The following is a 14774-nucleotide window of genomic DNA, read 5'->3' on the forward strand; positions in this document are numbered from 1 at the left end:
AATCCTCCAAAATCTTTTAGATTTATCATTTTCAAGTTCTCAAAAATTGGAGATGTTATAAGATTTAAATTTAAATTACTTTTTTATTATAATAATTTACTATATTAGTATTTATTATTATTTACTTTTATACATAATATTTACTTTTATACATAATCTTTAAGGGTTTAAAGGGTTTTTGTTAACCCTCTAAATCCCTCATTTCTATTTATCTCCGATGATTAAAATATGACCTTCACAAATTTTAATTTATCTTCACTGTAAGTTTATCGGATGTTTCAATAATTGTGCAAACATCTAAGGTATACAACTATTATTAATTTTTCTTTTTATTCTCATTAATCTTTTTATTATTAGTAGTAGTATTATTTTTTAATGAGCCTATATCCAGGGAAAATTTTGATTTTTGTAAATGAAATTAACACGTGAACTGAAAACAAATTAAACATGTGGTATATGTAAAGTGCTAGTTGGAATTAGGAATGCTTTCATGCTTCTTGAATATCCTCCACAATCTGATTCACTTTTGTATCTTTATAACCTCCCCACTTCTTTATCCTATTTTCAGCAAGAGAAGCCTGTCGTTTGAGCAAAAAGAAAATTAGTCAGTCTATCATAAACATCCAAAAAGATATTCTATGGTGCTTAAGATATTGGTGTCTAATTTGCCTAAAAAATGAGAAAAATAATAGATTTTACCTTTTATTTTTACATCAAATTAAATAGTTAAAAAATTACATATCATAGAAGATACCTAAACAAAAACATCTTTACCACATTTATAACCACTTTTCACAAATCACATCATCATTAAATAAATTTCCTTGTACTAGCTTCCACATACGATTATATGTATAATATTACTTTCATAGAATTGTTACCTCTTTATTCCAATTCGTTTTGTAGATCATGAAGAATAGCACACAAGTTTGTAGGACTATCCCAGACAACATTCCAGACCAAATTCCCTGAAAAATGGGCCATCAAACATTAAAAAATATTTACAAGAATAGTATTATTTTTCAATACATTTATAATCAAATTCTATACTGTATACCCATGCATTTATCCACCACCAACATTATTTTGAGATCTGGTAGCTAGCAAGGTTCTACTTGTCAAGATTCTAGCTCAAGGCAAGAATCTGATGCACACAGCAGAAGCAAAGTGCGGAACAATGAATTGAAAGAGAACTGGGAGAGAATTGAAAACAGAGAATGAAAGAAAACTAAAGACTTGCAGAACACGTAATTGCATAAGAATGAAATTGTGCCTTAATCTGTTCACTGTCACCCAAACTACACTTCCTATGTAGCAGAATTAACTGTCAAACTGACTAACTTAACTTCCTTTACAATACTAAACTTATATTACACTAAATATAATTACGTTGATGTGCACTATCATCAGATTATGTGATATGTCAAATGAGTAAGATAAAAATTATGTTTAAAAAATATTTCTATTTACTAATCTTGTTTTTAGACACCAATAAATTTGTCTTTTGACAATAACTACTGAATAATGTTATTATAAAATATAATATAAAGAATGATATATTTATCACTGCTGAATTTGCTAAATGCCACTTCTATATGTGATTTTTTTAAGTTATCTTTCATTCTTATTTTTTTTTCCGTTGTGGTGATAAATAGCCATAGAATTGAAGGTAATTTGAAAATAATATATCATAGGAAATGAAATTATCGAATTCAAGAATGAGAAAATTCACTCCTAAAATGTATAGTCCAAACTTTATCAAGGTAATATGTTTAAATTTTAAGTCAACTACATTGTTATTGACCTATTTTATAAACATGATTTTCATGAATAAAATATTATTTATTATATCTAGGTTTAGTTCAGTAACGTTATTGTTTAAAAAGGATAAATTAAATTACCAAATGGTAAATGAAATATCATATTTTTTTGACAAAAATAAATCTGAAAAGTAAAACAACAAATAAGTCTTTAAAAACTTAAAAACGTAATAAAAATAATCAAATTAAATTTGGATGTGGTATTTTACGAGTATGATTAAAAAGAGGCATTTTTATTTTAAAAATTTTGTGATTTTATACTTAGATGATTTTTTTTTTAAATAACCAATTCTTTTAAAGAAATGAAAAAAGAGGTCTAGAGATAGAATTTATTCTAATTTTTTACATACACATTCTAAATAATTATTCAAATATTCTCACAAAAATTTAGATCAAATACATAAATTATTTCGCAAATACAAATTCCTTTGCCACTTATAAAAAAACGTGTATATATATATTGTTTTTTTTTTTACTAATATAAATTTTTAAGTACTATTTTAATGGTTTATTTTTTTGAAATTATAAATAAGAGAAAACCAAGAAAAAGTGTTATCCAAGATATATTAAACGATATTTTAAAAAGAAAAAAAATTAGGACATAATATTGCACAACTAATATTGTAGCTAACTATAAGAAAAAAAAATTAAAGTTATTAAAAATAAAAACATCTGTATCTCAATTAAAAGAAATTTCTAAAATTCAAATTTTAAAAAAAAAATTAGTGAAGCTTTATATCATACTTGTTTGACAATCTACTATAATATTGACTAAAATTAAGATTACTCTTCTAAAAATCATTTTATATATATATATATATATATATATATATATATATATATATATATATATATATATATATTAATAATTAATTATTAATTATAGTAGCTGATTTTAATATATACTTAGTAATATAGTAGTATGATTGGAAAAATTAGGAGAAAAAGGAAGAGAATGCTCACAAGGACACCCAAGTCAAGCATGAAGCCCAAAAGAAGTCCAAGAGGAATACCAAAAATGTAGTAGCAAGCAATGTTGACACAAGCAACGATAGCTTGCCAGCCTGCCCCAACAGCCACACCTGAAAGAACTGGTTGCACGTTGTTGATTATAATGCACAACGCCAACATGGGTGTCAGCTCTATCACAAGCTCTTTCACATCTTCGTCCGTTGAAAACAGTGAAGGGTATTGCTTCCTGAATATGACGAGAATCATGGAGAGCACTAAAGCAATCGCAAATGAACTAATCACAGCCACAGCTACAGCGAATTTCGCTGTTCTTGGATGACCTGCCCCCAATTCATTTGACACTCTCACACTGCACGCATATATTAATTAATTAATTAACTTTATTAAATCTTGTCATTTTTATTTGTGTTATTTATTAATTAATTAATTGTTGTTTAATTTGCATATATATATATACAACCTTACTGCTGCATTCATTCCGAATGCTAACATCACTGTCAATCCCAATATGTTCATGCTGCAAATTAAATTCATCGAATAAGTGAGATAGTAAACAAATCTTTGTAAATGTATATTTTCCTTTAATGCACAATTTCTACATCATCTAAAATAATCAACAGAAAATTCTTAATTACAACAAGGTAAATAATGCCTCGCCGAATGATCGAAATGATATGAGGGTCTTCATCACAACTTACCAAATGGACATTGCATCCACCGCAACTTCTGGGTTCTTGAGATAACCAGCCATCAGAATTAGGGCCATAAAGTACCAAACTTCCAGGCTACACAAGATTGTAAAGAAAAAAAAAAGGATATATAACTAAAATAATTAAAATACATTTTTATAGATTATTTACATAAAAATAAATAAAATAATCTTCAAAAATAATAACTAAAATGAATATATGTTGTATTTATATCAAACTGCTTAATCAAATATGTAAAATCATTTAATTATATTATATGTTTTAAATAATATATTTATGTAAAAATTATTATATTTTAAATATTTTTGTGTGAGTAATCCACCAAATTTTTTAACTATTTTTTTCAATTTTTTAAGGTTAAACTAACAAAAATGCATCCGAATTATTTTTATGCTGACGAAAATTCTTCTAAAATTTGTTATCAACAAAAATTTTTTCAAATTACTTAAAAATGCAAAAAAAAATGCCTAAAATTTTTTTTTATACAAGTGACAAACCATTTTTGTATTTGATAAATCGTATACGTATTTGATCCAAAATTTTATAAAAATATTTAGATAAATATTTAGAAAATACACACAAAAAGTCGAATAAAAATTTAATTTTTTATTTTTTATTTTTTAAAAATATTAGCGGTTATTGACAAAAAATCACAAAAAAGATTATATATTTAGTAAAAAAATACTAAATTTTAAGGATAAAAATATTTTATTTTTTTAACCATACTTATAAAAAATATATCAAAATTTAATTTTTAAAAATTTTTAAAAATATATATTTAATGTTAGAAATTTTTATCGCGTTTTTAAATAATTTAAAAATATTATTGTACGATAATAAAATTTGGAATATTTTTATGAGCTCCAAAATAATTTGGATATATTTTTTGTAGTTTACTTTTTTGTTTTTAGAATCCATAATTATTGTGAGGCGAAAGAACCCACCAAAGCATGACAGCAGAGGCAAATGAGAGACGAAGAAAACCCCAAAGATTATGAAATGCTTGCAAGGAGAAGCCACTCCACGCTTCACCGCAACTACCACCAAATATATATGCCAACTGATCCACAACTATGAACCACCACGTCACATTCAAAACCACCGCCGCACCAACAAGGCCCCACCCCACTTTAAGCATCAAGACCCAGCTTAGCCCCGCGTGCGCTACGAGCGCCGCGGCGGAAATCCAAGCCATGACCATAATCTTGCTTTGTGCTTGCAAGAACTTCTGAATTGGAAAATTCATGGAGTAGGCGAACAGCTGCGGGATCATCCAGACGGCGAAAACGCCGGCCGCCTCGGCAATTGCGGTTGTTTCTCCGATGGCTTTTAGGAGTTGGCGCGCAAAAATGTATAAAAGGCAAAGGAGGAGGGCAGTTGTGTTGAGGATGACCCATGATCTTTGCATGTACACACCCAACATGTCTAGTTTACCCGCTCCAACGGCTTGCCCACACAATGTCTCCAACGCACTTCCCATCCCAAGCTGCGTTCACAAATAAACACTTGTTATTCACTATTGTAAGTAAGATTTGTCTCGATAGGTTACTCTAATTTCTTATTATTAGACTAATTTTAATGGTTTATAAATACTTTTTTTTTTCAGTGAATTGTTCTATTTAGAATATTTATGTGGAGTCTTGTTTCTAATTAAAAAAAAAAAACAGATTAACGCTCCATTACTCCATCATGAGAAATATATAAAATATTTTTATACTATTAGAATTTTACATTTAGATTATTTTTAGAATTTATTTCAATAAAATTTTACTAGTTTAATTTTTTTAAAAGAGTGTCAGATAATTTTTTTTAAAAAAAATTAAATTGATAAAATTATATATATAAATTATTATATCTCTAATATAATTTTTTAAATAAGAATTTTTTTGAATATTTACATAAGTTTTTTTATTTATTTTATTTGTCTTATATTATTATTTGTTTTTTTAGGATAATTAGGATTGAATTTTAGAAAATAAATGTCAAGATATTACTTCTGGACCTTTTGTGAATCACGTGTTCTACAGGGATAAAATCAAAAATAAAAGAGGAGATGGAAATAAAAATATTACTAAAAACGTTTAACTTAATAATAATACTGAATAATCGTCTTTTTTTTGTATTAATTCACATTTAGTCAATTTTATCATTCTCTCTTTTCTTTTTATCATATCTTTTCATATAGTTGCGGAAAAAAGTTGTGTTTGACTTTTTTATTTACTTATTTTTGAAAAAAAAAATTAATTCTTTTAGTTGTACCGAAAAATAATATGCATCATTGTGTAAAAACTTGTTAAATGTTTTATACAACTTCTTTAAACATGAGTTTAATGATATATTTGGAGTGATTATAATTTTTTTACATAGTTACATTTCAAATGTTTGTGTTGAGTTAAACCTCAAGATGTTCCATGAGATTGACATCGTGCACTAAAATCGTCTATGAGATTTCAATTGCACCAATTACGTCTCTGAGATTGAGAAAAGTGCACCATACTAGTCCCTGACCCATTTTTCCTTAACGACGTGATGACATGGCTGGATGACGTAGACGGTAAGTGACACGTGTCACTCCATGATTTGGCCACGTGTAATGATATGATGATGTGGTGACCAGTGACACGTGGCATGCTGATGTGGATAGTTGTGCCACGTGTCACAATGTTATTTGGCCACGTGTTTGTTTGTGCCACGTGTCACAACAGTATTCGTCCACGTGTCATCCATTATGTTGTCGTTGTAAATGCACCAAATTAGTCCCTCATTTTGCATTAAATGACTCATTTTAGTCCCTGAAATTGAATGTCGTGCACCAAACTGGTCCCTTCACCAATTTTTTCTCATTTTTTTCTATAAATTCAAAATTCTCAATATTTTTGAATGCATTAATTTCAATTCTATTTTTTCACATGTTATTCAAATAAAAGTGCTTTTATAAAATATTTTTTTTCTTGCGAATACCCTAACCGCTGACTTGGAGTTGACGTGAAGGCATTTCAAGCACCTTCACTACTATCTCCGACCTCTTTCAGTACTTTTATAAAATATTTTTTTCTCTTGCGGATACCCCTAATCGACGTCTTGGAGTTGACGTTAAGGCATTTCAAGTTTCCCTCATTACCATCTCTGACCTCTTTCGTTTAGACTGCAGAAGTCGGAGATAATAGTGAGAGTGCTTGAAGTACCTTCAATCTAGCTAATTTACACATAACGAAAATGTGTATTTCATAAGAATAAAAAAAATGTATATTTTAATTATTGATTTCTTGTTAAAAGCACGTGTTTTTTTATGAAAAAAAATGTGTCCAATCAATCATATTATTATTTTTTTATAATAACATACTTATATATTATAAAATTTACCAATGTTAAATTATGAAAAAAATTATATAATTAAAACTAAAATTTTAAAATTTTTATGAAAACACTTGTATTTAAATATATGAAAAAATAGAATTGAAATTAGTGCATCTAAGATATTGAAAATTTTAAATTTAAAAAAATGAGAAAAAATTGGTGAAAGGACTAGTTTGGTGCACGACATTCAATTTTAGGGACTAAAATGAGTCACTTAATGCAAAGTGAGGGACTAATTTGGTGCATCTACAACGATGACATAATGGATGACACGTGGACGAATACTGTTGCGACACGTGACACAAACAGATACGTGGCCAAATAATATTGTGACACGTGGCACAACTATCCACATCAGCATGCCACGTGTCACTGGTCACCACATCATCATATCATTACATGTGGTCAAATCATGAAGTGACACGTGTCACTTACCGTCCACGTCATCCAGCCATGTCATCATGTCGTTAAGGGAAAATGGGTCAGGGACTAATATGGTGCACTTTTTTCAATCTCAGGAACGTAATTGGTGCAATTGGAATCTCAATAACGATTTTAGTGCACGACGTCAATTTTAGGGACCATTTTAGAGTTTAACTCTGTTTGTGTTAGTATAATTTTAAAATTAGCAATTAATAATTAAGTCAAACATTTCAATTCATATAATAGTATATGATTAAGTATTGATAAAAATTCATATGCATTTTTTTTATATAAATTTATCAATTCAAATATTAAATTATTAAATAATAATTTTTATCTATTAATTTTATATAAAAATAATTATATGTGAATTTTTACATTAACTATTAATATAGAATCAAATTTTTTGTAATATATAATTCTTAACTGATTCTAGCCCAAAATTAAATATACACATTGACTCATTTAACTATTGCAATGAAGGAAACAACATAATTTAATTTTCAAGGTGTCAGGTACGTTAATTAATTTATACATACAAATATGATATAAAAATGTAAACGAATATAAAATTGCTAAGTTGATTATATTTTCATAATAATAATTTATTTTTTTATTTGTATTCTAAACAATTAGTAAATTATTATAAATATTAAAATATTCTTATAAATAATTATAAAAAGATTAATATATTCTTATAATTATTTTTTTAAAGATTAAATAATTTTTTTATTATTTTGATTAAAATTTTTTTAACAATAAAAAATTAAGATTAAATAATCTTAATCTATTAACCTTAAAATGGATAAGCCAATAAGTAATAGCTCAAATAGCATAGTCTCCCCATACTCAATTAAGAGGTCGTGGGTTCGAGTCTTCTATCTTTGGTAAAAAAAAAAAAAAAAAAAACCTTAAAATGAATAAATTAAAAGTTTAAAACCAAAGAAACAAAAACAAATCCCTAATTATTTATATTATTCATATAAGAAAATAAATCTGTGTTCATATGAGAAAACAAATCCCGATTGAAACTGTCAAGGTCAAGAATGCCGTCGTCGTGCCGCCTGAGGATAAGAGACACACGGCAACCTATGAAGTCGGCGGCGTCGGTGACTAGGACGGTGAGTCCGGAGTCAGAGTTCCTGCGGGATGACTTCACGAATTCTCCAAGTGGTAGCTGCCCCATGATATCCGGCGGTTGACGGCGGGGAAAGGATGAAGAAGAAGAGGATGACGGTGAGGAATATGGAGAATCAAAAGGTGAGTGTTGATAGCCTAAGACAATCATATAGTGGTTGCAGTTGCAGGGTTGGTACTTTTTTGGTTTCAACTTGTTAGGTGTTGATGGCAGCATGTTGTTCTCCATGTTGTGTGACACCGCCACCGTCTTCAGGCAGCAACGAGGATTCTTATAATAATGTAATAATAAAATCCTGATTCCAAAATTCTTCTAATTTGACTTTCTTTGATATTGTAAAGGAATTCTCTTTCTCTTTTCCTGGGAAGGAGGAGAAGATGATTTTGATTCAATTCTCTTGAGAAGAAATGGAGTCGGAGTCCAAAGACAGAAAGTTCAGATTTTACTTATTTTTAATTTTATTAATTTAAGATGGTTTAAAATTTAATTTTTTTTATAATTATTCTTCAAGTACAAGTCATTTTTTTTACAAGTCTATACAAGTCATTTATATTTATGCCTGCACATTTTTCTTCATACGCACATTCTCCTTCTTTTTTATTATTTTTCTCTTTTGTTATCGTCGTCACCAACACTACTTCCTTTTTTTCTTCCTCCTTTCTTTTTTCATTGGAATTCCTCTCCTCATTCCTTTTCCTCATTCTCCTCCATCATTAGTCATCTCGTTGTTAAAGATAATGAATAATTCAAGTGCAGATTGTAAATTGAATCAGAACGAAATTATTTATTATTTTAAATCCAATCAAGTGGCTGAGGTGTGGTTCGATTCTAGTGAATTTTTTTGTTAGTAGTTTATGATTCGGTAGGTGAATAATGTTTCATCGTTGATGGTTTGAATTGAATGTAATGTAAAAGTTTTGCATTAAAGAAAATATTTTTCTGTATTTACAGTGAATTTGGGTGTAACACGAAGATATTTAAATGTATTGTTTAAGAATTTTCGGTGTATATGTGCTGATAAGTTATGCATAATTCAAAATTCTTCTTCTCTCTCCTCCTCATCTTCTTGCTTCTTCTTCTTCTTTTTAATTATCATCATCATCATTTTCTTTTTTTTATTCATATTTTTTTCTTATTTTATCTTCTCAAGTTTTTTCTTATTTTACTCTTTTAATAAGAATAAAAACAAAAAAAACAAATAAAGAAGAAGAAACACATAATGTTGTAAAATTATTTGGAAGGGGATGAATTTACATTCATTCAACTAAAAGAAAAAAAGAAATAAGAAAAAAAAGAAGAAGAAAAAAAATGCAACATTAGAGAAAATATTTTTCTGTATTTGCAGAAAATTTAGGTGTAACACGAAGATATTTAGGTGTAACACTAAGATATTTGAGTGTATTGTTTAAGAATTTTCGGTGTATGTATGCTGATAAGTTCTGCATAATTCAAAATTCTCCCTCTTCCTCCTCCTTATATTATACTGCTTCTTCTTTTTTTCATCACCGCCGTCACCATCATCTTCTTCTTTTTTTTCATTATCTTTTCTTTTTTATTTTACCTTCTCAAGTTTCTTTTTGTTTTACTTTTTTAACAAAAATAAAAATAAAAAAAAAATCAAACAAAAAAGAAGAAACACATAATACTACAAAATTACTTGGAAGAGGATAAACTTATATTCATTCAACTAAAAAAAAGAAAGAAATAAGGAAAAAAAGAACAAAAAAAATGCAGCATTAGAAGAAATATTTTTCTTGCAGTAAATTTGGGTGTAACACGAAAATATTTGAGTGTATTATTTAAGAATTTTTTATGTATGTGTGTTGATAAGTTCTGCATAATTCAAAACCCTTTCTCTTCCTGCTTCTCATCTTCTGCTGCTTCTTCTTCTTCATCTTCTTATTTCATATTCTCATAATTTTTTTGGGAGGAAAAAATTAAACAAAGAAGAAAAATATATACTATTGCAAAATCAATAGAAAGAGGAGGAGGAAAAAAAATACAGTAACAACAGCAGTAATAAAAAAAAGATGATGAAAATAAAACACGCAAAGAAAAAGGAGGAAAAACGTAAAGAAAAAGAAGAAGAAGAAGAAGAAGAATAAGGAAGAGGAGGAGAAGGAACGCGGAATACAAAGAGGAACAACGTGATTTCACGAATGCGTTATGTAAGTGACTTGTATGACAAAAAAGACTTGTATGTGTAGCAGTACTTTTTTTTTATTGTAAAAACTTAAAAGATATTTTGGTCATATCCATAAAAAATATTTAATTTTTTAATAAAAATAATTATAGGTAGGTCTTTGGTGGCGAAGGTTATAATGGCTATGAGTGGCCAAATTTTAACTGATCAATGAACATATGACATGTGGAGAGTTGGTACAAATTGTTAGTTAGAGTGATAAGCTCTTATTGTTAGTGATTACTGCACGGTAAAAGAGTAAATAACTGTTAGTATTTTTTGAGTGGATAATTCCAAAACTTCAATGGTTAGGCCTTAGTATGAAAATTTATTATAATATTTGCATCAATAAAAGGTCATGAACTATTAATGATGAGAGTAATCAAAAGAAGAAAAAAAACAAGAATTAAATCATGTGATATTTATGTGGATTTCTATTACTAATGTATTTGTGGCATGAATTATATGAGAGTATAAATTTATAAAGTGTTAAAATTTTATAAAAAAATATTATTATTTTAAATAAAAATAACTATTAAACAGTATTTTTGATATTATTATAGTTATTATTATTATTATTATTATTATTAAAAGAAAAATTTTGGAGATTAGTAATTTTTAGCAGTTTTGCTTATCTTTTGGTGAATATAAATACTAAATTATGTTTAACAGATAAATTTTATTTAATTTATGTGTTCAAACTTTAAAAATTTTGAGTGCAAATGGTAATGATTTATGTGTGCAAAATTTTGATAAATATAGGTGCAAATTACATATTTATTATGTACAAAATATCTATAAATTTGGGTACAAATTATTACCGACTAAGTGCCAACAAAAAATGATAATACTTGTTATTAGTCATGTAGCATTGTTCTTATTAAAAATCTTCGTAATAGTTTTATTAATAAGATTTACTTTTTTATTTTGTGAATTCACTAAAACTGACATCTGTAAATCTTTAATTCATAATGTCATATCTTTGATAATTTACTTAAATAAACTAGTTAAAAATTAATCATACCAGATTGTCTTAAAACTGAATTCAATGTTAATTTTTTTTGCCCTCTCAATATTTATATAAAGTGTGGCCGTTGTATAAAATTTTAAAGAAACAAATATAAAAATTGCAAAACCTCCATGACTTGTGAAGTAAATTTGTTAACTTTTATCAATGTTTATGCTTTTTTAAGATATTAATTGATTATTTTTTATTTAAATAAAAATTCTTTATTTTCTAATTTTTATATCCATAATTATACATATTATTCGTTAATTCCATGATATAAGTTTTAAAAGTAAAGAAGAAATGGACATTGATAAGCGCAAAACGTAAAAATATAAAATAAAAAGAGTCATTCGTAATTTTTTAGGATATTCATATAAAATAACGGTAAAAGATATTTTAATTATAATAGTGTATAAAATATTTTTGTATTTATATTATCAGAGAGATCTAAAATTTTTAATATGAAGAGATCGAATTATAGACAAAATTTTTTAATTTTTTTTTTAGATTTTCTCATTACATAAAAGCAATTCAGGAATAATATATAGTTAGAATTGGTTTTATAAGATTTTTGAATAAAACCAATTCAATAACTATATATTATTCCTAAATTATTTTTATGTAACAAAAAATCTAAAAAAAAGTTAAAAAAATTTCTCCACAATTCAATCTCTCCATATTAAAAATCCTAAATCCGTCCTTAGTAATATAAATACAAAAATATTTTATACACTATTATGATTAAAATATTTTTTATCATAATTTTACATGAATATTCTAAAAAAATATGAGTGACTCTTTTTGTTTTATATTATTAAGGTTTGTGCTTGTTAATGTTCATTTTTTCTTTACTTTTAAAACTTATATCATAGAATTAACAAATAAAATCATGGATATAAAAATTAGAAAACAAAGAATTTTTACTTAAATAAAAAATAACAAATTAATATTTTAAAAAAGCATAAACGTTGATAAAAACTAACAAATTTACTTCACAAGTCATGGAGGTTTTGCAAGTTTTATATTTGTTTCTTTAAAATTTTATACAACGACCACGCTTTATATAAATATTGAGAGGATAAAAAAAATTAACATTGAATGCAGTTTTAAGACAATTTGGCATGATTAATTTTTAACTAATTTATTTAAGTAAATTATCAAAGATATGACATTATGAATTCAAGATTTACGGATGCTAGTTTTAGTGAATTCACAAAGTAAAAAAGTAAATTTTATTAATAAAACTATTATGAAGATTTTTAACAAGAACAATGCTACATGACTAATAATAAGTATTATTATTTTTTGTTAGCACTTAGTCGGTAATAATTTTTACCCATATTTATAGAGATTTTGTACATAATAAACATGTAATTTGCACCTATGTTTATCAAAATTTTGCACACATAAATTATTACCATTTGCACTCAAAATTTTTAAAATTTAAACACATAAATTAATAAAATTTATCTATTAAACATAATTTAGTATTTATATTCACCAAAAGATGAATAAAACTACTAAAAATTACTAATCTCCAAAAAGTTCTCTTTTATTAATAATAATAATAATAATAATAATAATAATAATAATAATAATAATAATAATTATGATAATATCAACAATACTGTTTAATAGTTACTTTTATTCAAAATAATAATATTTTTTTATAAAATTTTAACAATTTATAAATTTATACTCTCATATCATTCATGCCGTAAATATATTAGTAATAGGAATCCACATAAATATCACATAATTTAGTTCTTGTTTTTTTTTATTACTTTTATCATTAATAGTTCATGACCTCTTATTGATCCAATATTATAATAGATTTTCATACTGAGATCTAATCATTGAAATTTTGGAATTATCCACTCAAAAAACACTAACAATTTTTTTTTTTTTAAATAAAAGGCCCACATGATATACACATCATTTTGGTTCAATTTATTTACTTTTTTTTGTCGTGCAGTAATCACTAACAATAAGAGTCTATCACTTTAACTAACAACTTATACCAACTCTCTACATGTCATATCTTGATTAGTCAGTCAAAATTTGGCTACTTTTAGCCACTATAACTTTGGCCACAAAAACTTACTAAAAAATAAATGCTTACTATGATATATAATATAAATATATAATCCACTTGCTAATTTTATATTTGGCTACTTTTTATATTGTACCGATAGCTATAAATTAGTCATTGTGTCAAAACAAGTAATAATTTTCAATCACCTACAAAAGGAATTTGTTATTAATGTTCTATACTTCTATTCAACATAACTATACATACACACATATATTGGTTGGACGAGGGAGCTAGCTAGTGAGCTACTAATAGTTACTACGTACCATGACGCCAAAGCAGAAGCCTGCAATGACGGAGTTCTCGACGGAGACGGCAGCAAGGGCAATGGTGCTGATGTGTCCGGCGAGGAGTAGAGTGATGGCGCCAAGCGAATACTGGCTAAGGGAAGTGAAGATGGCGGGGCCAGCCAGGTACCACAGCTTCTTGATCTCAATGGAGAACTCTCTCAAGAAATCTCTGATTCCGTTTATTGGAGGGATGTCATCGGATTTTGTTGTGAAAACGGCCGCCGTGTCGCGGATTCCGATCTGGTTTCCCGATCCAAGCAGCGGCTCGCTCTGTACATTTTCAAAATTCTCCATCACCAATAATAATATGAGTATCGTATATAGCCGCTGCTATTACACATTTACACTTACATGCATATATACAACGTAGTATGCGTATGTATGTGCTGGAGTATGTATGTGATATTTTTTATTTTTCATGGCTCTAATTGTTTTCTAATTATTTTGCTTTTTTTAATAATTTATTTGGACAAGACCATTGTCGTAGATGATCTGATTCGGACAGGTGAAAGAAGGTAGCAACAATGATGAAAAGTAGTGATTTATTTTCGGAGAGAAAATTAAAAGAGTAAAATAAAAAATAAAGTAAAGTATACTTTTGTCTCTAAAGTTTGACAAAAATTTCAAAAATATCCTCAAGTTTTATTTTGTTTCAATTTTGTCACAGAAATTTTCGATTTGCATCAAATATATCCTCGACGACTAAATTTTCAAAAAATTTAAGACCAATCTAACAATAATGCATGAAAATTATGTTTGATTTGCTTGTATTGGGGGGTTG

At 26.9% G+C, this 14774-nt stretch overlaps 1 protein-coding gene across 1 annotated transcript; it reads right to left on the bottom strand.

Annotated features, from left to right (window-relative positions):
* Positions 1-488: 488 nt before the first annotated feature.
* On the bottom strand, positions 489-14415 carry LOC112746937 (protein DETOXIFICATION 29). The gene is made up of 7 exons (XM_025795044.3): positions 13970-14415; positions 4447-4988; positions 3491-3577; positions 3253-3309; positions 2784-3141; positions 882-968; positions 489-578 (listed from the first exon to the last, which is right to left on the bottom strand). Exons 1-7 carry the CDS (start codon positions 14285-14287, stop codon positions 489-491), a joined length of 1539 nt encoding a protein of 512 aa, XP_025650829.2. The 5' UTR covers positions 14288-14415.
* Between the last annotated feature and the right edge of the window lie 359 nt (positions 14416-14774).

The sequence above is a fragment of the Arachis hypogaea genome, chromosome 15 (assembly GCF_003086295.3).
Source record: "Arachis hypogaea cultivar Tifrunner chromosome 15, arahy.Tifrunner.gnm2.J5K5, whole genome shotgun sequence".
NCBI classification, from domain to species: Eukaryota; Viridiplantae; Streptophyta; class Magnoliopsida; order Fabales; family Fabaceae; genus Arachis; species Arachis hypogaea.

Bases quoted from the DNA above. Each gene is read 5' to 3' on its own strand.
- LOC112746937 (XM_025795044.3), bottom strand. From the start codon at position 14,287: ATGGAGAATTTTGAAAATGTACAGAGCGAGCCGCTGCTTGGATCGGGA. The intron at 4,989-13,969 runs GTACGTAGTAAC...TTGTGAACGCAG, and splicing joins GCTTCTGCTTTGGCGTCATG to CTTGGGATGGGAAGTGCGTT. The intron at 969-2,783 runs GTGAGCATTCTC...CCCATTTTTCAG, and splicing joins TGCTTGACTTGGGTGTCCTT to GGAATTTGGTCTGGAATGTT.